At 41.3% G+C, this 21533-nt stretch overlaps 2 protein-coding genes across 3 annotated transcripts in view; one reads left to right on the forward strand and one right to left on the reverse strand.

Annotated features, from left to right (window-relative positions):
• Nucleotides 1-12841, reverse strand: part of MGAT5 (alpha-1,6-mannosylglycoprotein 6-beta-N-acetylglucosaminyltransferase) — a 148766-nt gene extending 135925 nt beyond the window's left edge. Inside the window, exon 1 of one of the 2 annotated variants that reach the window (XM_072984188.2) lies at nucleotides 12703-12841. The gene's annotated coding sequence lies outside the window, so the exon portion shown is untranslated. Of the gene's footprint in view, nucleotides 1-12140; nucleotides 12338-12702 lie in introns of those variants that run through there. The other variant, XM_072984195.2, reaches the window with a different exon arrangement.
• LOC140703824 (uncharacterized) lies at nucleotides 7223-17033 on the forward strand. The gene is made up of 3 exons (XM_078387014.1): nucleotides 7223-7226; nucleotides 12706-13808; nucleotides 16891-17033. Exons 1-3 carry the CDS (start codon nucleotides 7223-7225, stop codon nucleotides 16894-16896), a joined length of 1113 nt encoding a protein of 370 aa, XP_078243140.1. The 3' UTR covers nucleotides 16897-17033.
• The last annotated feature ends 4500 nt before the right edge of the window (nucleotides 17034-21533 follow it).

Genomic DNA, 21533 nt, shown 5'->3' on the forward strand with positions numbered 1-21533 from the left:
TTGGTTTCTTGTGATCCAGACAAGAGATGGGGGTATTCGTATATGAATAGCTCTGTGAAGCTGGACTTAACAAGAGTGTGGCCCCTCGGGCTGGACTGTCCATTCACATGTCCAGCGGCAGCCTCGCTCATCCTTCCCGGTGTGCCGTTCTCTTCACGCTTGGCTGGCCACTCAGCAGCAGGGAGACTCATCCTCCTTCCCCTTGCCTGGAGTGGCAGGCTGAGCAGGAAGAGAGTGGCACTCCAGGAGTGACTGGAAGGATGAGCGAGGCTGCAGCCACCAGATGGATGAGTGGACAGCCAAGACCCAGGGGCTGGACCCTCATTAAGCCCAGCTGCATGGGGATATTTGTATTTGTATAAGAATACCCCCATCTCTAATCCAGACATTACAGCTGTTCTTAATCATGTTATTTCACTGTAAAAAAATTGGCTCAGCTACAAATTTTGGAATATCAAGCTTCCATGAAATTATTTAGCATCTGAAATGCCATCAGTTATATACTCTGGATACTGTAAATGCAATCTCTGAATAATACAAGGTTCTAGATCTGAAAACCTCTGTTACCAGCTGTAAGTGCCCATTGTAAACACTTTTAAATCTCACTGACTCAAGATCTGAAATCTAGTAACACTGAATCAACGGAACTTATGAAGACGTTGACTCAGCAAAATCCCTACTGATTTAATAGGCCTACTCTAGCTGCTACTTAATACTGGATTTTTAGGGACATGGATGGAAGCAAAAATTAGAAACTTTTCTTTCTGTGATTGTTACAGAACCCCAGAACCATATGACACCATATCAGATTTTCTCTGTCCCCTTTTTATACTCACTCAGCCCTGTGCCTCCCACTGATCCTGAGAGAGGAAAACACAGGATGAAAAGACAAGGGGAGATACTATGAGTCTTGACTGAAAACATTTCACTCCCAACACACCTTCAGTCCACTTGACTGGGTATGCTCTAAGGAGTTTAATGTAAAACTAAAATTCCCAAGCTTGTTATGTAAAACTAGCATGCCAAGCTTGTGAGGTAGGGCAACATCACTTCCATAAAAATAGGAAAACCTCAATAGCTTAGTCGAGGCTAAGACTGGCTTTAGTGCCACACTCCTCTCAGTTAAAAAAAAACCCAGACAGTTATTTGAAAAGATTTCTGTATGTTATTAAAAGAAGAAGAAAAGGAGGGGAAGGACAATTTAAAAGAATACACAATCTACACGGTTACAAAGAAAGATTACTCAAAAATCATGAGACAATGTAATTCCAGAATTACAGCACCATAATAATCTTAGAACTGCAGAGCTTGAAGGGATCCTATGGGTCATTGCGTCCAGCCCCTTTCAACGAGGCAGCCAGATACTTAAACCACTGAGCTATCCAGCAGTTCTAATTCAAGCAGAAGCTAAACAAAAAATAATAAAATCTACTCTAATATACTCTGACTCTTACCTAAGCAGATAGATGGACACACTCCAAGCATTCCACAGCATAGCTTTGTAAAACAGCATACAGAGGTCTCCTTTCAAGTCATGCTGTAGCTGGGAAGCAAAGCATGGTCTCCACAGAGGTATGCTAGGCTCAAGAACTCCGTTCCCCAGTTTTCAAATTAATGGGTCACTTAGCAGCTGTGGAGCTCCTATCACATTATTTCTCTTAATCCTCTTTGATCCTTCTACAAGATAAAATTCAGTTTTCCTGACCCACCAGATCTACATACATATCTTGGAAAACAGTTACAGCCTAAAGTATTAGAATCCTCTTGATAGAACATAAGCATGAATCTGCTCCTCTCTATTTATCTTTGAAGTTACAGGAGGGAACTGGAAGGTGCAAACTGTCTGTTTACCATTTGATTTCTAGTTAAGTGACTATATTCCCATACCCTAATAGACACTCAGAAGACTCCAGAAACCAAATTCTTTGTTTCATATGCTCCAAGTCCTTAATTTCTTCACAGTAACTTATCATGCAATCCAAGCTCTTCAACTGTAGTGAAGGAGAGCAGTAACTTTCAGCCACATAATCTCTCCAGAAAACTATCAAAGGTGGACAGACACAGAAAAATGGTTAAAGAATCCAACATTAAAGTTTCACCATTTGAGTAGGAAAGAGAGGACTTCATATATACAACTGTATAGCAATATGCCCTCTAGCAGAGTTGTATTGCCTATTCTAGCTAGTCAGGGTCCAATCTGTTCCTGACTGGCTTCAGAGACATGACACAATTCCCAAGATTTACAGATACTGTACCCCACACATACACTTATAAGTGGTAACAACAATGATTCTTAAGGAAGATCAAGCCTGACCAGTTCTTATAGCACTATTTTCAGACCAGCAGTTCTCAAAAGCAGAATGCAGTGTTTTTCAGTCAACCTATGCTGTTACTCACTGGAGTTCATGTTAGCTAAATAAATGTATTTCCTATTAATCTACTCCACTAGTTAATCTACCCCATACTACTTCTGAAAAGAGATCACAGCACTAAAGAAACACAAAATATATATAGAAGCAACAATTCTGTACAATTGTTAATGGGAAAATGGTATGGAACAGGTAATTGCACTCTTTATTGTAGACATACTTGCATTAAAACCGCACACACTTCTCTTTTCCACACAAGATGGTTATACTCATGCCTGCTCCTCTCTACTCCAAAGAGCTTCATTAAGGCATTAAGGTGGGGGGAATGACCACAGAAGACTGCCAGCAACTACCTGTCTGTGTCTAAAAAGAGAACAAGAGCATGTCTCCCTGACTCTGCACAGAAAAGTTTTGCATGTTATCCTCGTCATCGTTTTAACAAAACCAAACAGTACCTGGTAAAGGGCTTAAGAGTGTTTGCAGGCTCATTTACAAACTGACCTAAACTATGAAACAAGATTGCCATAACAATATTTCCACAAACAATTCAGGACAAGAGTTTTTTGTTTAAAACAGGTGTGAATGCTCTTCCTTCAGCTTAACAATAACAAGCAAGAACATTGTGGCAGCAACACTTAGCTGAATAGAATCACATTGCCTCCACATATTAACCCAAATCTCTCCAGGTTAGGCAATATAAACCCACGTTGCTATTTCATATATACCACTCCTGCAATTCCTTGGAAAAGTAAATATTCAAATTACAATTTTAGTATTTAAAAAGGAAAAAAAAAATACCCAGATGTACTGACTTTACTGTAAGCTCAGAAGGACAACAGAACACCATTCTAGTAAGGTGCCACACTTCCATTCCCAGAAAAGTCAGGGAGGCTCCTATGAATCACTTTTTCCAGTAAGTGCTACAATATCTCTTGAAAGGTTTGTCTGTAGCTGTTGTTAAGATGGGAACTTAGACAGCCATTTACATCACATTCCCTCCGTTTCTATAAACAGAAAGTGCCTATTTTACTAGGCATATTTAAAATATCTCATCTATTTATAAGCCTCTCCCAGCATCCAAATGAACAGGAGGAAGGGTGTGTGAATGTGTGTTAAATTACTGCAAACACAACTACTTCTCAAGCTATTTTCATAAAGGCAGTTGGATTCATCTGTAGAAAGAAAGAAAGAAAGAAAGAAAGAAAGAAAGAAAGAAAGAAAGAAAGAAAGAAAGAAAGAATAGTATTATTTGGCAGTGTTAAGACTAACAACTTTTATTTGGTATGATATTTGGACTAAAAAATTTGGGTTATGCCAAAAAAACCTTGTTAGCAGTACTGTAATGGTGCCAACAAGACTATTGTTCAGACTGTTTTGCAACTAGCTTTTGCTAATGCAAAACTCAAAAGTAACATACTTCTTCTGCAATTCTTTTACAAGAAGAAATTAGGTTGGTGATACATTAAAGCCAAACAACAAGCTAATATCATACCAACAGACAAGGAGAGTACAGCTTGAATGGGCTTCAGCTGTGACATAATGAAGCCTGCATATACACCCAAGTTGCATTATACTACAAAAGCCCCAGAATACAAATATAGCAATTATATATATTCTAGAATTAAGTTCTTAATGTTTTGACACACAAACTGATTTTCCCAAGAATTAAAATGCAAATGTGATGGAAAAGAAAGCAATTTTGTATTGCACTGTGAAATCAAGAGATTTAATGCCAACATACATCCAAGGGTAACAAGATACATATTCAAAACAGAATTAATTCTCCCTCATCATACAAACAATAAAGTTAGCCATTTGGGTCTAAAAAAAAAAACACCTATCATACTAAAAGAATTCCTACACCTGTACTATTATTGTTCTTGTTGTTTAGTTGTTATGTCGTGTCCGACTCTTCGTGACCCCATGGACCAGAGCACGCCAGGCCCTCCTGTCTTCCACTGCCTCCTGGAGTTTGGTCAAATTCATGTTGGTTGCTTTGATGACACTGTCCATCCATCTCGTCCCGTCATCCCCTTCTCCTCTTGCCCTCACACTTTCCCAGCATCAGGGTCTTTTCCAGGGAGTCTTCTCTTCTCATGAGATGGCCAAAGTATTGGAGCCTCAGCTTCAGGATCTGTCCTTCCAATGAGCACTCAGGGTTGATTTCCTTTAGAATTGATAGGTTTGTTCTCCTTGCAGTTCAAGGGACTCTCAAGAGTTTCCTTCAGCACCACAAAATTCAAAAGCATCAGTTCTTTGGTGATCAGCCTTCTATTATAGGCATTCTGTACTATTACTGTATAGGCTGAATTTTCTGTTCAAATACATCCATAGCCAGCCTCTGAATCTCTTCTCTCAATACAGTGAAGCTAAATAAAAATGCAAAATCTTGATCTCATGCTGTTCACTTATTCTAGAATATCAGAAATCAGCACTAACTTTTGCCTGAAGCTTACTGAAGTTCTGCAGCAGGGAAATCAATACACTCCCAACCATACGATTCAATCTCACCTAAATAATTTTCCCTACTGTACCACCCAAACCTCATAATTCTGTGTCAACAGGAAATTAAGGAGTGAACAGTCGAATTCTTTTGCAGTCAAACACTTCTGCTGGAAAAATAAATGTTTGCAAACTTTATGGTCCAATTAAGAAATGGATAAGGAAGGCAAAGCCCTGGCTCCAGAATCTCAGGAGACCCAAGGGCATTAGCCAGTTTCTAAATATGCCACCATGTCTACAGCTGCATTATGAAATGGTGGGGATTATCAGTTGTCTTTCCCCCCTCCTTAATTTAAAAGACAAGTATCTGGTGGGAATTCATGTTCCTTCTACCTTAAGTCTTAACACAAAAATAAAAATGTAATACATATTGTGAGCCTTGTGAGTGCAGTGGTTAAACTGCAGTACTGCAGTCAAACCTCTGCTCACAACTGCGGTTCAACCCCAGGCTCGAGGTTCACTCAGCCTTCCATCCTTCTGAAGTCAGTAAATTGAGTACCCAGCTTGCTTGGGAGGGGGTGGCAATGTGTAGCCAGCATAGTTCAATTGTAAACCGCCTAGAGAGTGCTTTAAGAGCTATGGGGCAGTATATAAGCAGCATACTTTGCTTCCCCCCACCCCCGCTTTACGTAGTTTGGATTCCAACAGGAATAGTCTGTGACAATATATTGTCCTCAAATGTCTAGGAACTATAAACCTGAAAGGGAAGAGTAGAGCATGTGCTCTGCATACAGAAGGTTCCACTTTAATACCTCCAGGTGAGAGACGGCCTCACCTGTTTTAAAGAACTCCTGGTATCAATTTAACAATACTAAAGAACAGACTAACTTGTCTTCTATTGCTTGCTATTTCAGCTCTGCACCAGCCAAAGTGCCCCAAAGGTCTGTAAAGGCTTGCCTAGGTAAGGAAACAGACTTCCAGTGCTATAAGACAAGGCATTTTTATTTAAGCATTAGAAAAGCTCATTTCACCAGGAGGACAAGTGCCTTCTGAAGTACTGCATACTCACAGTGCAAGGTGTTACTTGGACACCTTTCAATGAGGCCTGGGATTCCTGTAGCAAGCGCTCATCAACATAGATCATTCTGCTGGACTAGTAATGCCAATGTCACCCCTTGTTAAAGTGCTTTGGATTCTGCCTAATGTATCTTTTCTCTAATCTTTTCTCTAATTTAATGATGTCTTAGCAGGGCAAAATTACTGAGAATAGAGAAGACACACTACTTCTAAGACAAGCATGCAATGAACTAATTATCCACAGAGATGGCCTACTAGATGCTTTTCATTGGGATGATGACTAGCATGCACAATATTAGGAATTTTAGCTTTTAGTTGATGAGAAATGCATTTTCAATACCTAACATTCTCCCAGAAGAAGGGAATTATTAAACCACTTCTGAGTTCCCTAGCTAGAAAACCTTGAAAACAGTCACCATAAGTCAGAATTGACTTTACAGCACACAATTACTATTACTATCAGCATCAGCATCATCATAGGAAATTTCTGGAAAAACAGTAACATACTTAGGTGATATGTGCCTTGCTCAAATATGACACTGCACTTCACTATATGACATAGCATCAGTATTATGAATTTATGGAAAGGATTACAGCTACACAAGCCTATGATTCCAACCCAATGCCAGTGGGACCGGAAGCTACTACAGCCTTGCTTGGTATTACAGTATAAGCAACAGTGTATCCCACATTTTCATTATATCAGAGGATGGACATAAATCAGAACTGACTTGATGGTACATTATCATTATTATTATTATTTTAGTGTGACTCATATCCAAAATATAAAAAAACATAAACATGTACATGCCTACACACACATTTTATACTTCTATAAATATAACTAGGAAATTTATCTAATCATGAAACACAAACCTGTGCTAAAAATAAAGTGTTAACACCAATTGGCTACATATTTCATAGTGATGTCAATATTTTATATTTGATTTTTAAATGAATAAAATTTAAGACACTTGACAGCCAGAAATTGGCATGGTCAAATCCTTGTAAAAACACAAGAATTTCAACCACATAAAGGTACAAAGGAAGTGTATAACAACAGCAGCAGCAACAACAAAAAGATGCAATCAGCAAACTAGGACTAACATTCCAAGAACATCATCCTAACAAAAGTTAACAGTCATGAAGATTGTTCAGACAAACAGAAAGAGTCCTACCCACAAAAAAACAAATTCAAATGCAGGTGGTACAAAATCACAGGAACACCACATCTTCTACTTAATATTTCACATATGACTTTTTCCATCCTCCTTTGTCATTTAGGACAGCCCTGATCATAAGACGTTTTGTGATTGCTGATGACTGTTAATAAAATGGGTAAGTTCAAAGAAGCATTTCCCAACTTTTTTTCCTCATATACCTGGACCTTTTCTGCACCACCAAATTGTTACACAATGGTCACTTCATGATATCTCACCTATCTAAGGTGTTTCCAAACACAAAAAGAAGCCTTTGACTTTATTCATTATGGCTAGTGAACGATTCGCAGTGTGGTGTAATGGGCGGAGTGACAGACTAGGACTCTAACAAAACTGGGTTCAAATCCCCACTTGGCCATGGAAATACACTGGGGGAGTAGAACTGGTAAAACCCCTCCTTAAATACTGTATCTCACTTACCTTCAAAGCCCTCTAAAGGTCACTATAAGTCAGTGCCAACTTGATGGCCCAGAATGCACACAAATGGATGTGGATATGTGGCTTTATTATGTAGTCATACGTTTCTTGTACAAAATTCTGCTTTATAAGTACAGTACAGGGGCCACTATGTTATACAAAATGGCAGCTATTTGGGAGCTATTCTGAAAAAAAAAAATCTGATTCCATCTTGTCCCATCTTATCCATGCTAAGCAGAGTCCTATAAAGTTCCAGTAGGCTTTCTCTGGTACGTGAATACAGGATGGCAGCACTAGGCAAGAACTATTATAATTTGACAGATATGGGTCACTAGACATCTGGGATTTTTCAGCCCCTATGTATGGAAGGATAGCTATTCATAAGAAAGTGAAACAGATGGTATAGAGATATGCGGCATCCATAGAGAGCATTCCCCTGTGGCACCCTGACATTTAAGAACTTGGGCAGTTCACAATGATTCTAATTGCAATAAAGTCTATGTTCAGTATTTGGAATGCAGCTTCTAAAAATGTGCACTTTAGTTTCTTTAATATATATTAAAGAAAAGGACATTACATTTAAATTCCCTTTATAAATCTACAGTATATTAAAAAACATGCCAAATCTTGTGCAGGATTGATTTTGCCGTTTGGGAAATCATGACACCTCCTGACTTCAGAGGGAAATTTACATAGAGAAAGAATGGAAACCTGGACAAATAAGTTCAAGCACAAGTTAAAATATGTATGTATGTATGTATGTATGTATGTATGTATGTATGTATGTATGTATGTATGTATGTATGTATGTATGTATGTATGTATGTATTTATTTATTTATTTATTTATTTATTTATTTATTTATACCCCGCCCATCTGCCTTACAATTCAAACCATCTATACCTCCCAAAAATATGAAAACTAAAAACATACTGAAAACTAAACACCTCTATCAAAAAGACAAATGCTTGTGAATGTCATTCCAGCTTCACTTTTAGGGAGTGCTCACACTCCTCCCTTGCAGAGGAAAGGCTTAAAAAAAGGTGCGGCTAAACACAGAAGATGTCCAATATTTTGGCATGGATACATTTCTTACACCAAGTGGAGTAAAACGTTTGGCAATCCTTGCAACTCAAGTATCCCACATTATTTTTTACTATGAGTACACTTGTTCTCCTTGCATTGTTTACTACCATGGTCCCTTGCTGCATTATTGCTGAATTACACTGTGGAACAGACACCTCTTCCTGCATTTTTCAATTCTGTATAAATTATTTTTTACTAGGGAGGGAAAAAGTAACAGCATGCTGCACAGAGTTCTGGAATTTTAATGCCAGAATTTCAAATTCAGCCCCTGTTGCATTTAGCATGACATGTGCTACACCCTGAAGTATGGCACCAGCACCCTCTCACCACCCAGCAAGAGACAGATAAAGCATTTCCTTCCAAGCTCCTGCAAGGAGGTGTAATGGAAAGAGGAACATCATTTCTGGCTCCACCTATGTTCTCATTTTTCTCTTTTCCTCCATCTTTAAACATCTTCCCTTTCATTGACCACAATGCCTCACAAAATGGAAGGAATGTCATTTTGACCAAAGCCAGGACTCACCTAGAAGTCTCCTTGTTGGCAATGTGCTTGGAACTTGGGAAGATTTTGCACAGGCTCTCTAGGATTGCCCTACTTGTCCCTCTTGTTTCTTCATTATGTCACTTTTGTGCCATAACTTCAGGATGAAACTCTACCCACACGACCCACATACACCTTCTCTCCTCCCTCCAGTGGTAGAACAGTAAAGGGAATGGACTTTTTGCCTGAGGTAGCTTCCTCTCCAAGGTTGTAATGTTTTCTCTTACCTCAGAGACAGAGACTAAATCTTCTCACAGATTTGTACCTTAAACCATTTAAGTATCTAACACTAGGTCAATCTAATGTTTGGCCATGTTTTTTCCCATCTGTTAGCTGTTAATGCCCTGACATAGACGTTAACTATGGGAAAGAAACACAGATTATAACCAATCAACGGTGGCCACACTGAGCCCGGGATATCTATAGCTGTTCTGAGAAATTAGGTCTTTGTGTATGTGCTATTCTGACCAAAAACTGTTGTTGAAGTGAGATGACCAAGCTATTTCTCTCACATAGACCGCCTGGGTTTTAAAGTCTTTCAGTCACAACAGAAGGTGTATCTATCTACTGAGGATGACACAGAATGGTTCTTTATGATTTTGCTGGAACTCTCTGTCAAAGAAGGCAAGTCTATTACTTCACCTTTCCACCAGCAAGAAAAGCAAAGTCCTCCTGCCAGTAGGCATTTTCCTGCCAGCACACATTTGGCATGCAAGCTGGTCCTCTTGAAAAGTGGCTAGGCACTGGCTACAACTTTCACTGCTGTTCTTTTAACTATGTTTCTGCTTTATTTTTATGTTGTATTTTAAGATGTCCCTCTTTCCATCTTCATTATTATTTGCTGCCTTGAATGCCATAAACACATCTTTTTATATACATGTCCACTACAAATGCCTTGATAAACAGGTGGTACATAAATATAAACATGGCCAAAATCCCATTGTTGCTTTTGCAAGGTTTGTGTAACTTGATACAGTTAATTGCAACCAAGTGACAAGGTACAGGGCAATTCATGGTTACATGCTCAATGACATGTTTGAACTGCTGGATAACACAGTGGTTTAGGGATCTGGCTGAGGAGCCAGAGATTGGGAGTTTGTCTCCCCACTGTGCAGTGTGCCTCTTGATGGGAGCTGGATCTGATACACAGGATCCTTTCCAGCTGTGCAGTTCTTCTTCTTCTTCTTCTTCTTCTACTACTACTACTACTACTACTACTACTACTACTACTACTACTACTGTACTACTACTACAGTACTACTGCTATTTCACACAGTAGTACTGTAGTAGTAGCAAGTGCTACAGCAAGTTACACAAACCTTACATGAACACTATTAGGATTCCAACCTACAACTACTATCAACTGATTAAGCATCCTGACAAGTAAGAGTTGCATGAAAGGAGCTCTCTTTTCCTCTCGCTTCCACATTTTTATGTTTTTAGACACAGGTCGGATGGCCATCTGTCAGAGGTGCTTTAGATGTGGATGTCTTGCAACAACAAGAAGACAGACTAGATGATATTACAATTTAGCAATTCTGTAATGTAATTCTTAGGTGCTATTACAGTACACGTGAAGGCAAAAGGTAAGCAATAGTCCTAACAGGCTCACACATATCATCTGTAGCTAAAAACATGGAGGAATCAGCACAGCACCACAAAACTAGCCTTTCCCCAACCTCCTTCCACACGTGTTATGGTTTTCATTGACCAGTTTGGTGGCCCTATGTCGGCTGGGAAAGAAATGGGAACTGTATAATACAGCAAGTTCCCAAACTGGGAAAAGCTGCAACAACCTAAAAGGACAATTACTGAGAATACAAAAAAAGGCAACAAATGTTCAATTGACTCAAAAGACACCTCAAAATGTGCAGCCTGCTGCTCACAGTTCTAAACAAGGCCAGGTTGCAACCCTGAAAAGAGCTGCTGCCGTGACCCCAAAACTAGGCTCTGCAAGTGAACAACAATTACAACTCATTTGGCACAGAGATGGGGGCATGGAAAGGGGTGTGGGGGAAGAGAGAGGAAAAGAGAGTTCCTTTCATGCAGTACAAAATAATAGCTGCTGACAAAGACAAACGCTGGAAGAAAACAGCAGGGCACGTTGTTAAGCCTGGCCTGGAAGGATCAGGCAGAAGCAGGAAGTGAGGAAGCTTGTACCACAAGTTTATCATACTATCTCAAAGAAAACGCGCGGGGGGGCGGGGGGGGGGAGAAGGCGACCTTGTTTAGTTAGGTCGCAAAAGAGGAAGGAGAAGGTAACTGGAAGGTGTCCCCAGCAAACGGTCACAATAATGAAGCAAGGTCCTCGGAGGAGGGCGTTAACATCCCTTCCCTTTTTTTCATTATCAGAAATAAAGTTGTTGTTTTTTTAAATCAAAAACAGATGCAACTACTCTGTGTCCAGGTAGGCGGGAAAGGGAGTAGCAGTTGCCCTCCTCGACACACACGCATGCATGCCAGAAAGAAAAGTAACGTCTCCTAATGTCCGACCGATCAGATCACAATTTAAAAAAAAAAAAAGGAAACGAGATGCTTCCACCACCTCCTCCCCCCCCCCAACACTGCCCTTCATTCACACCGAAAAGACAGAGCAGCAGCAACAGGAGCAGGTGACTTTGCACAAGCCCTGACCACGCGGGGCTGGGAGGAGGCCAGGTCTGGCCAGGGAAAGAGAGCGAGGGAGGGAGAAAAAGACACACAAATCTTACCACCTATTAATCACCACAGAAGAAGAAGAGGAATAATAATAATAATAATAATAATAATAATAATAATAATAATAATAATAATAATAATAATAATAATAATAATAATAATAATAATAATAAACCGTGGAAGTGGGGGAGGGGCTTCCCAGAAAAAAAGGAGAGGGGAAACGTGTTTTGGGGGGGGGCAGAGAAGCGTCCTGTAAGCAGCGCGGCGCAGCAGCTGATGCTTCCCGGCGAAGCAAGGAATGGCAAAAGCAGCATTAAGTCGCCTCCCCACCTCACAGGCGAATAAAGGCGGGCAGGCGGGCGACCGATATTCCCCGAATGCCTCGCTTTCCTCTGCTCTGCCCCCCGTCCGCAGCCCGGCGACCCTCGTGTTGTGAGAAACAAGGCGCCCTTCCTTCACGCCCCGTCGCCACACACGAGACGGCGGGCCAGAGAGAAGCGCTTGTCATTCTGGCTAAGACGACGTCTGAAGGGGGGGGGGTTGGCGGCGGGAGGGAAAGCAGAGCGTTTCCCTACAACCGAGTCGGGGGCCAGCTTGGGGGGGGAGGGAAGGAGGGGGGGAGTCCAGTCGTCGTGGTGGTGGCGGCGGCGCTGCTGTTGTTGCTGCTGCTGCTGCGGCAGGAAACCCCGGGCCCTCTCACAACAAGGAGCAGGTTGCAGCCGCGCGGCTCGGGAAGCCGCGCTTCCCGGACCGGCTTCCCTCCTCGCGGATGCTCGCCTGCGTGTCTCTGGGGCAGAAAGAGGGAGAGACGGACAGACAGACAAACAGAGAGCGAGCGAGCGAGCGAGCGAGCGAGCGAGAGAAGGACGCGGGGAGAGAGTAAACCTCCTACCAGCTCCTCTTGCGTCGTCGCCGGCGAGTCGCCCCGTCCTCCTCGCCCATCCTCCTCGCTCGGCGGGCCCAGGGTTTGCCTCCCCACCCCCGGCGTCGCGACCGCCGGACTGGTGGGGAGGCCGGCCCCGGGAGCAACGCAGCGGCGGCGGTGGCAGCAGCAGGAAAGGTGGCGGCGGCGTCGGCGGCAGTACCCGGTCGGAGCACCTCGCAGGTGGGCGGCGGGCCGAGCTCACCACGGCACAGCCCGCGAGAAGCGACCGAGGCGCGCTTGGGAACACGAGCGCGGCCGCTCCTGGGTTTCCGCTGCAGCGGGAAGGCGCCTGGGACGAGCAGGGAGCGTCGGCGAGCTGCCCGCCCGGCCGGGAACGTGCATGGCAGCCTCGCCTCGCCGGAGCCAGGGACCGTCGCCAAACTCCCCAACCTGGCGCGCGGCGCGGGCCAAAGCAAAAACGCCGCCGAGCGGAAGGGAACGTCGCCGAAGCGTCGCGGACGAAGGAGGCTCTTTCTCCTCAGAGGGAGAGCCTCGCGGCCCCGATCGAGACGAGACAGAAGGGGCTCTCGGGGACCGATCGGCGGTGGGGGACGGAAGGGAGAAATACCGAACGGCCCTTAAGTCTGCCAATGCCCCAGAATGCAAGCGGCGGCTTCCCCAGGAGGGGCAGGAGGGAGTTAAACGATCCTCTCGGTGTGTGTAAAATAACACTGCGTGAACCAAAAGCATCTGCAGATCCCGGGGTTAAATCGCTCAGGAAAGGCTCGTCGCTGCTAACGAATCAATTTTGCGCTTGCAAATTTCACCCCCCCCAACCGAGGCGCCGAGTTCGTTTGCACTTCATAAAAAAAAAGCTACGTTTCAGTCGGGAAGCGCCTGGCGGCAGCACGTTTTCACTTTGTTTTTCTCGGTGGCTGGCCACGGCCCCCAAGCGTCCCAGTTTAAACCGAATCGAAAGAACTTCGCTCTGCATTGCCGCCGGTTCCACCCATCCATCCCACTCACCCCCCACACACACACGGAACTGTCCTAGACATTACACGTGGAAACCGCTCATGTTGGCATTGGGGTTTGGCGGTGTCTTGTTCTCTGTAAAACTAGGAAGTGAGAAGGTGGGTGAAGTATGATTTAAAATCCGTGTAGACGGCCTGAGATCGGAAGGTTAGCATGAGTTAGAGCCCGTCTCCCCACACCCACGCACATTCAGGTAAGGCCCGGTGGCTCACACCTGCAGTTCCATCCGTTCCTGTAGGCTGTAAGGTGAAGCAGCACCTTGCACGTGCTGAATACACTACAATAAATAAAATGTTCTTTCCTACGTGCTTTGCTTCCCAGTGCAAGTCAATTCATCATATCCCTCCAAAAAACACCTGAAGGTCTTGGTTTTTGGAAGCAGGACATGATTTGCATGAGAAACCACTAAGTATATCGGAGATCTCCAAGAGAATCTTTGGTTAATACCCTGGAGAGATATTTCTGGCAGTCAACCTGTGCAAGTTCTATGTAATCTGGTGGAGTTGTGATGCATACTTTTGAGCTTGTGCAACAAGAGGTTGCTAAGATATTGGTTGGGGTTTTTTAGCGGCAATGGCAGAGGCAGGTTAACCATCTGCTCCTTGGTTCCTTGCTCCTCCTGTCTAGAGAAAAATGCCACAACTAGGTTTGCAGTATGGACCTCTGAAGTGGCTAATATCACATTAAGGTGTGGAGTACTTGCAGCCTCCCTAAAGGAGGTGATGATGAAACCAGTTTGAGTTCCTTAGGCTTCAGAATATCAGCATTCTATTTGAAATTTCTCTTTATTCAGTGAGGTCTTGGAGCTGGGAGTGTTTTGCTAACCCTTTCGAAAACAATGGTTATTTAAATCCATTCCACACTGGTTTCAATCCAGAGCTCAGGAAATAAACCACCTTGGTTGCCCCAATTGCATTGGGAAAAGGAAGGGGTGTGTATGTGTGGAGCACCACAGTGTTGGTTCTTTCAGCAGCTTTTGGTCAAAGCTGTCAACCACAATATTCATCTCTCGGCCATCTATGCAGGACTGATGAAGGAGGCTCGGTGCCTCTTCTCCTTTTGCAATTGTGATTCTGTTAAGTTTTATTTTGTAAAAATTTATTCTTTTGGGAAAAGTAGACCTTAAGGTTGGGTGGGTTTTTTGTTTGTTGTTTTGTTTACAAATGTAGCATTTCAGAATGAAAATTCTCAAGAAATGTGAAATAGACATGGCCAGAATCCGGGGGGGGGGGGAGGGGGCATGCATATGTAAGGACAATCACACCATGTATGTTTTCCTCCTGTTGACACTTTTCCATGTGGCTGGTCATATGACCTGCTTCCAGCCCCTGAGTTTTACAGCCAGTGCGAGATCAAGCACACAAAGATGAGTTGCAGAAGGGATTGATGCATACCGGTATGTGATCACCCTTACATGATAGTATAAGCGAACGGGATTCTATACTGTAGAAAAATACTTTGAAGCAGAGGCATAGAAACTGTATTTAAAGCTACGCAGGGCAGTGTAGTGTGTATAAATACACACTTCACTGTGTATATATATGTTTTTTAGTACAAACATATATATCTATGTTTGCACTGAAAAGTGTTTCCGGCCTCTAAATCATTAGTACTGGCCCCCACTGTCCCTGAGCTCAATGTCCTTTATTATTGTGAATGTTGATCTTCCCACAAGCAATCCATTCCTCCTATATAAAACATCATAGAAATAAGGTTGGGCTCATAAATGCAAGTTTTCAGTGACTAGCATATGAGGAGAAAGAGATCTATTATAATAATAGCCACAAATAACTAGAAGAGAACAACAAAAGAGGAAAAATAAGGTATCATTTCTGTAATATCCAAGATGTTAAAGGGAAATTTAAACCATGGTTATGAATGGTGAAAGGTCCGTAGGTAAATCTGTTTAAGATAAAAAATAAAGAGAAGATGGAAACAATGTAGTGAAGAACTCTACAGAAGAGATGCAAGGATGACTGATTCTTTAAAAAATAATTATTTGATGAAGAACTAACAGTTTTAAAAATGAAGTATAACCTGTTCCCAAAGCAATTGGGAAAATAAATTAGGCAAAGGTGGGATACTAGTAGAGCTGTCACAAGCTACAAAAATGACGTATGTCAAAATCCTAACAAGAATATGCCAGTAAATATTAAAAAATAACAAATGGACTGAAAACATTCACTGTACATTCAAATATAGCCACTGAGAAGGCCTGGTCTTATGTCTTTACCAAAGGTGCCTCTTAGGGTCACAGGATGGAGAGAATGGCCTCCCCTAAAGGTCTTAAGTACTGGGAAGGGACATATGGAGGAGATATAGACTTTCAGATAGACTAAACCCCCCAAAAAGTAAAGTGGAGCTGTAACCAAAGGAAAAAAGAGGAATTGATGGAGGCTTAGTCATGTGATGTAACATATTTATCTATTTATTTATAGGGGACGAAAATGGATGGATGTGCACATGTGGAGAGTGTTTAATGATTGATTCAGTTGGGCCAGCCAATGGAGGATATGTGATATCTGGTGGTCTATGTTGGTGTGATTTTAATTGTAAATTACTGTATCTCGGTTGAACATTGCAGTGAAAACAATTGTATTCATTTCTTATGTAACTGCTATAAAGATTGGATGTATTTTCAAAGTACTGGTTCTCTATCAAGACCAGTAACGAAGAAAGCTAAATTTCTCATCTGAATTTGGAAGACATTTCTTTGTCTATTTTAAGGTTTTTCGGACTGAGGTTGAATTGTGCAGCTTATGAAACATGAAAAGAGAAGCAAGGTACTGGAGTCTTAGCATTGCACTCTTGTTTTCTCAGGGCAGATGTGTTGCATCTAGAAATGCTGTTGCAAACCACTAAGAATTCAAATTGTCTCAGATATAAAACTCTTCGCTTCACGTAATGTATTGCCTAATCTGCCACTGTTCATTTCAACATGTATGGTTCTGTGGCCACGTCATTGTCATTAACAACAACAACGACAACAACATTTAATGGGAAATTTGGCACTAGTAATGTTCATAGGTCGCTCATGATCAAAGACTTGGCCTTCTTCCAGTACCAAGGATCAGCTACTTTTGAAGTTTTCCCCTGTGATTCATGTGCTTTGTAGAACAGACTCCTTTCACAAAGAGGAAACAGTCAAAATAATGCACACAAAATGGGTTTCTTTTCCAGGCTTAAGGTGAGCCAAGGTTCAGCAAAATTCATCCGCCTGTCCTGTGGAGTAATAAGAGGTATTCTTTAGAATCTGCAAGTGCCGGTCAAAACTGACAATCAGAAACATCAACCATGGGGAGGAAAGCCTTCCGGGTTAAGAAGCAAACAAACATGATTTGAGACAATTCAACAGAATTCATTTTTTTAAATGCAATGTAGACTTCTCTCATAAGATTTGAAAAGTATGAGTTGTCTTAACTGGAATTAGTGATACTGTGGGCACAGCGTAAAGAAGTTATCTCATAATAAAATGTCTCTCCAGTACACAGATTGGTCTGTTGCAATCTTATGTCTACTTACTTGGGAATAAGTCCCATTGAATTGAGGACTTTATTTTAGCGAAAGTGTGCACAGGATTGTACCAACTTGGGGGGGGGGGGAGGAAATTTAGGATTAGATTAGGAATGATGAATGATGAACTGGGAAACACATTATCTGACCAGGTGCAAATAAAGAAAAGGTGTGGACAGTATACTGAAGACCTATACAGAAGAGACAGATGGATGACAGACTTTTGAAGAGGAACCCTATATTGAAGAACCTGCAGTTCTAGAAAAGGAAGGGAGAGTTGCTGTGAAGAAATAAAGTGTAGGGGATAGAAATGATAGTGAAAGAACTATTTTAAGCCACAGAGAATGAATCTGTCAAAATCCTAACAAGAATATGCCAAAATATATGGAAAACAAAACTATGGCCCACAGATTGGTAACATTCAATACACATTCTAATTCCTGAGAAAGAAAATGCCAAGAAGAGCAATAAACTACCTTTAGGACAGAATATGGAGAGACAGAATGGTTTCCTGTAGACAAAGGTGTCAGACAAAGGTGTATTTTATCTCTTTATCTGTTCAATCTGTATGCAGAACATATCATATGGAAAGCCAGACTAAATGCAGATGAAGAAGGTGTGAAACTTGGTGCAAGAAATGTCAGTTAGATATGCAGATGATACCGTCTTAATGCCAGAAAGCAGCAATGACTTAAAACAACTTTTAGGGAAAATGAAAGAAGAAAGTGCTGAAGTAGGACTGCAGTTGAACATTAAAATCAAGAACACACAACTTTAATGTTGACAGGGAAGACATTGAAATTGTTAAAGTTTTTGTGTGCCTTGGTTCAGTCATCAATCGAAACAGACTTGGAAGGGTGGCAACAAAGGAGTTAGACAAGATGATGATAATGATGATGATTAGTTTTATTAGTTTTATTATTAGTTTTATTTATATGCTGCATTTCTCCCAACAAGGGACCCAGAGATAATCAAATGTAAGGATGTCTTACTGAAGAGTAAGACCGAGATCACCCACACTCTTGTATTTCAAATCACCATGTATGGGTGTGAAAACTGAACAGTAAAGAAAGCTGAAAGGAAAAAAATGATTTATTTGAAATATGGATATTTGTAGATATCCTGGACTACCAGAAGGACAAACAAGTGAGTCCTTAGAGCAAATCAAGCTTGAACTATTTCTGATGATAAAAATGAGGCTTTCATACTTTGGCATATCCTGAAAAGGCAAGCTCCTCTGGAAAAGACAATAATGCTTGGAAAAGTTGAAGGCAGCAGGAAAATATAAGATGTATTGATAGGAGCCAAAGAGTTTACAAGAGCACAGCAGGGCTGTTAAGGATAGGACATTTTGGAGATCTCTCATTCTGTGGGTCATAATAAGTCAGGGGTGACTTGATGGTGTATGACAATAACAAGTTGCCAGTGATGTATAAAGAATAATGCAAAAACAAATATTACTCTAGTTAATTAATTAAGAACTCCCTCACATGTTCATGTCCACCAAGGGCAAAGAAGTCTGCACCTTGAATCACATTGATTTTATGCATTCCCTTTTATTTTTCTTCATATTGCAATTAATGGCCAAACTTGATGATCTTGCCTGCTGAGAAGGACCAGGGAAGCATGACTTTGTTAATTCTCCCTAGCTTTTGATGAAGCAGGTAATGGGAATATTTTTGATTACATGTGGGGCCTGGGGATGCTTTTTTCTCCAGTGGTTCTGGTTCTACTTGACTAGTTTATCTCATAAGGTAGTTACTGATTGTCTATGAGAGATTTTGATTCCAGAATGATAAATTGCCTCTGTGGTAAATACGTGTTTTTCTGTGCAAAAGGTCTCTGAAACAGACATTTCCAGTTAAACAAAAAAGCAGATAGCAAGTGAAGTGAAAGACCTCTGCCAAAGACTCTGGAAAGCCATTTAGAGTTGGAATAGATGATACTGGGACAACTGGAAAGTACTTGGACATTGCGAGTGCTGTGAGGTTCTATTCATCACTTCATCCCTAACATGAAATTGTGCAGAGGAACTGCTACCAGGTATGGGGGTTCTGACTGAACTACTTGGGAATTGCTCTGCTTCCCTGGGTCTCCAAGCAGGAACACAAATCTGAGCATGAGAGACACCAAAGGAAGAGACTTGTTGTTCTTTTGCGTGTGAGACAGCTTTAAAGCATCTGACTCCAGATATTCCCAAGCCAAGCACAAAGCGCAATGTGTGTGTGCGCTCTCCTGTGCTTCTTCAGTATTGGCACACCAGAAAGCCAATGGCAAAACACAAGGATTGAGGAGAGAGCTGGGTGTACCCGAGTTGATTGTGCTGTGTGGAGCATAGTTTGACTTATTGATGAACAAGGCCTGGCAGCAGCAGCTGAAGGCCTGGGAAAAAACTCTCTGTGGGGTGGCATGAGCCGTTCAGTAGCCTTAGCAGCAGTAATAGGACCTTGGAAAACTGCCAGAGTGCTATGTCTGGTTTAAGTAAGGCCATGTAGGATATACAGTAAGCCCTTGTGGAAACAGGCAAATGTTGCAGCTGCTGAGTGTAGTTTGTTTTCTGCACAGTTACCTAAAGGTTGTTGTTGTTGTTTCCTGGCTTTGAGTTACTGATTACTACATTTGCTGGGGCATACTCCATTCCTGAACCCATTTATCTGGATTGCCCTCATGTCTATTTACACAATCCAACCCTCCTTCTTACCATTGCCTACTATTTCTCTTTGAAATCACATGGATCCATTCTCCCAGGTTTTGACCCTGATATCTCAGGGGAAAGGTTGCTACTGATCTGATGTCACTATCGAGAGGTAGTGTGTGATGTCATCAAGCTGAGAAATTCTGCGAACTGCAGTTCAAAAAGCAATTTTTCTAAGCTCTCCCTGATAACATGCAGCCAAACAGGTGTGTGTGGAATCATTACACTTAAAAACCTACATCTGGTTTTTACTTTCCTGTTTAAATGGAAGGGCTTTCTCTACAAATAATATGGATAGCTCAGTGGTTGGGAGTTCGATTCCCCACTGTGGCTCCTTGGCAGGGACTGGACTCAATGATCCATAGGGTCCTTCTAGCTCTGCTGTTCTAAGATTATTATTATATGTAACATTTTAAGTACAATGACAGGAGAACTACTTAGAACAGGACCAAAGCAGCTTTCATTGGAAAAGAAAAACCTGTAAAAGACAATTGTCACAGCAGATTTTTTTTCCTCATTGGTTAGAGATTTTGTAAATTAGCTTGTTTTGCTTGATGTTTGGTTTTCAAGACTTATGCAAGAGATTCCTTTGAAGTCTGATTGTTCAAACACAAAAGCCACTCCTAATTCTTCAACAATACACAAATCACAGGCTCTCCATTGATATCCCCTTAGACTATAATAATAGAACTATCAAGTACAATCAACAATAGTCTGAAGGACATTGTACTTACATCAGCATGAAAAGTAGCTGTTTATAAGAAGGTGTGAGGTAATACTTTGAAAAATTTAAGGTTGCAAATTACATGAAGTTTCCATTAGTGTGAATTGCCAAATTATAAATGAATTACAGCTCCAGTTTCCAAATATATTGAAAAGGAATAACAATATATTTTCCTAGTTTGTGGCCACAAGATTAAATCATTTCTGATAGGTGAGCAATTATTACAAGTTATACATGTGGCAGAAGGTTGTTCCTTGAAAAAAAAGAAAAGAAAATCCTAATATAATGTGATATGAAAAAACAACAGCTTAGCTTTTTATTGTTCCTTATGTCCTTGCCCTACTCTTTGATATTTTTCTTATCATTCTTTTGTATAACTTTAGGACTTTGAACTCCTAGAGGTAACATTTCATCTTTATATCTGGTTGTAAAGTGCCATAGATGTCTGTGGAGTTACAATAAAATGAGCAATGAATAAGAAATTAGATTTAGAGCTTTAGAAAGAGAATAGTAGCTTTCCTATCAGATCATAATTGTTATCTACTTGCATCTCTTCAGATAAGTTTAGCTAAGGGAAATACTATTCAACCCTTTCTTATTTCTAATAAACAAAAGTTAAATCTTACTAAGACAAGGTGGAAAATCTTGGAATCCGCACCTCTTAATGAAGGTTACACACAGACTTATTAAAATGTCCATGATCACTGAAGGACTTCTGGCTGTAGATAAAATATCAAATGTTTTGTGGTTCCCATATCAAAGTTTGCTCTGCATATAAAATCAGTATGCCAGGGAGAAAGTTTCTATGGGTTTCTTTTGTTTAAATGTGAGGAGCATCACACAACCCTTTTTAAAATGTTACAGCCACTACTCCAAATTCTAACTGTACTA

This window comes from Pogona vitticeps, chromosome 1 (genome assembly GCF_051106095.1).
Source record: "Pogona vitticeps strain Pit_001003342236 chromosome 1, PviZW2.1, whole genome shotgun sequence".
NCBI classification, from domain to species: domain Eukaryota; kingdom Metazoa; phylum Chordata; class Lepidosauria; order Squamata; family Agamidae; genus Pogona; species Pogona vitticeps.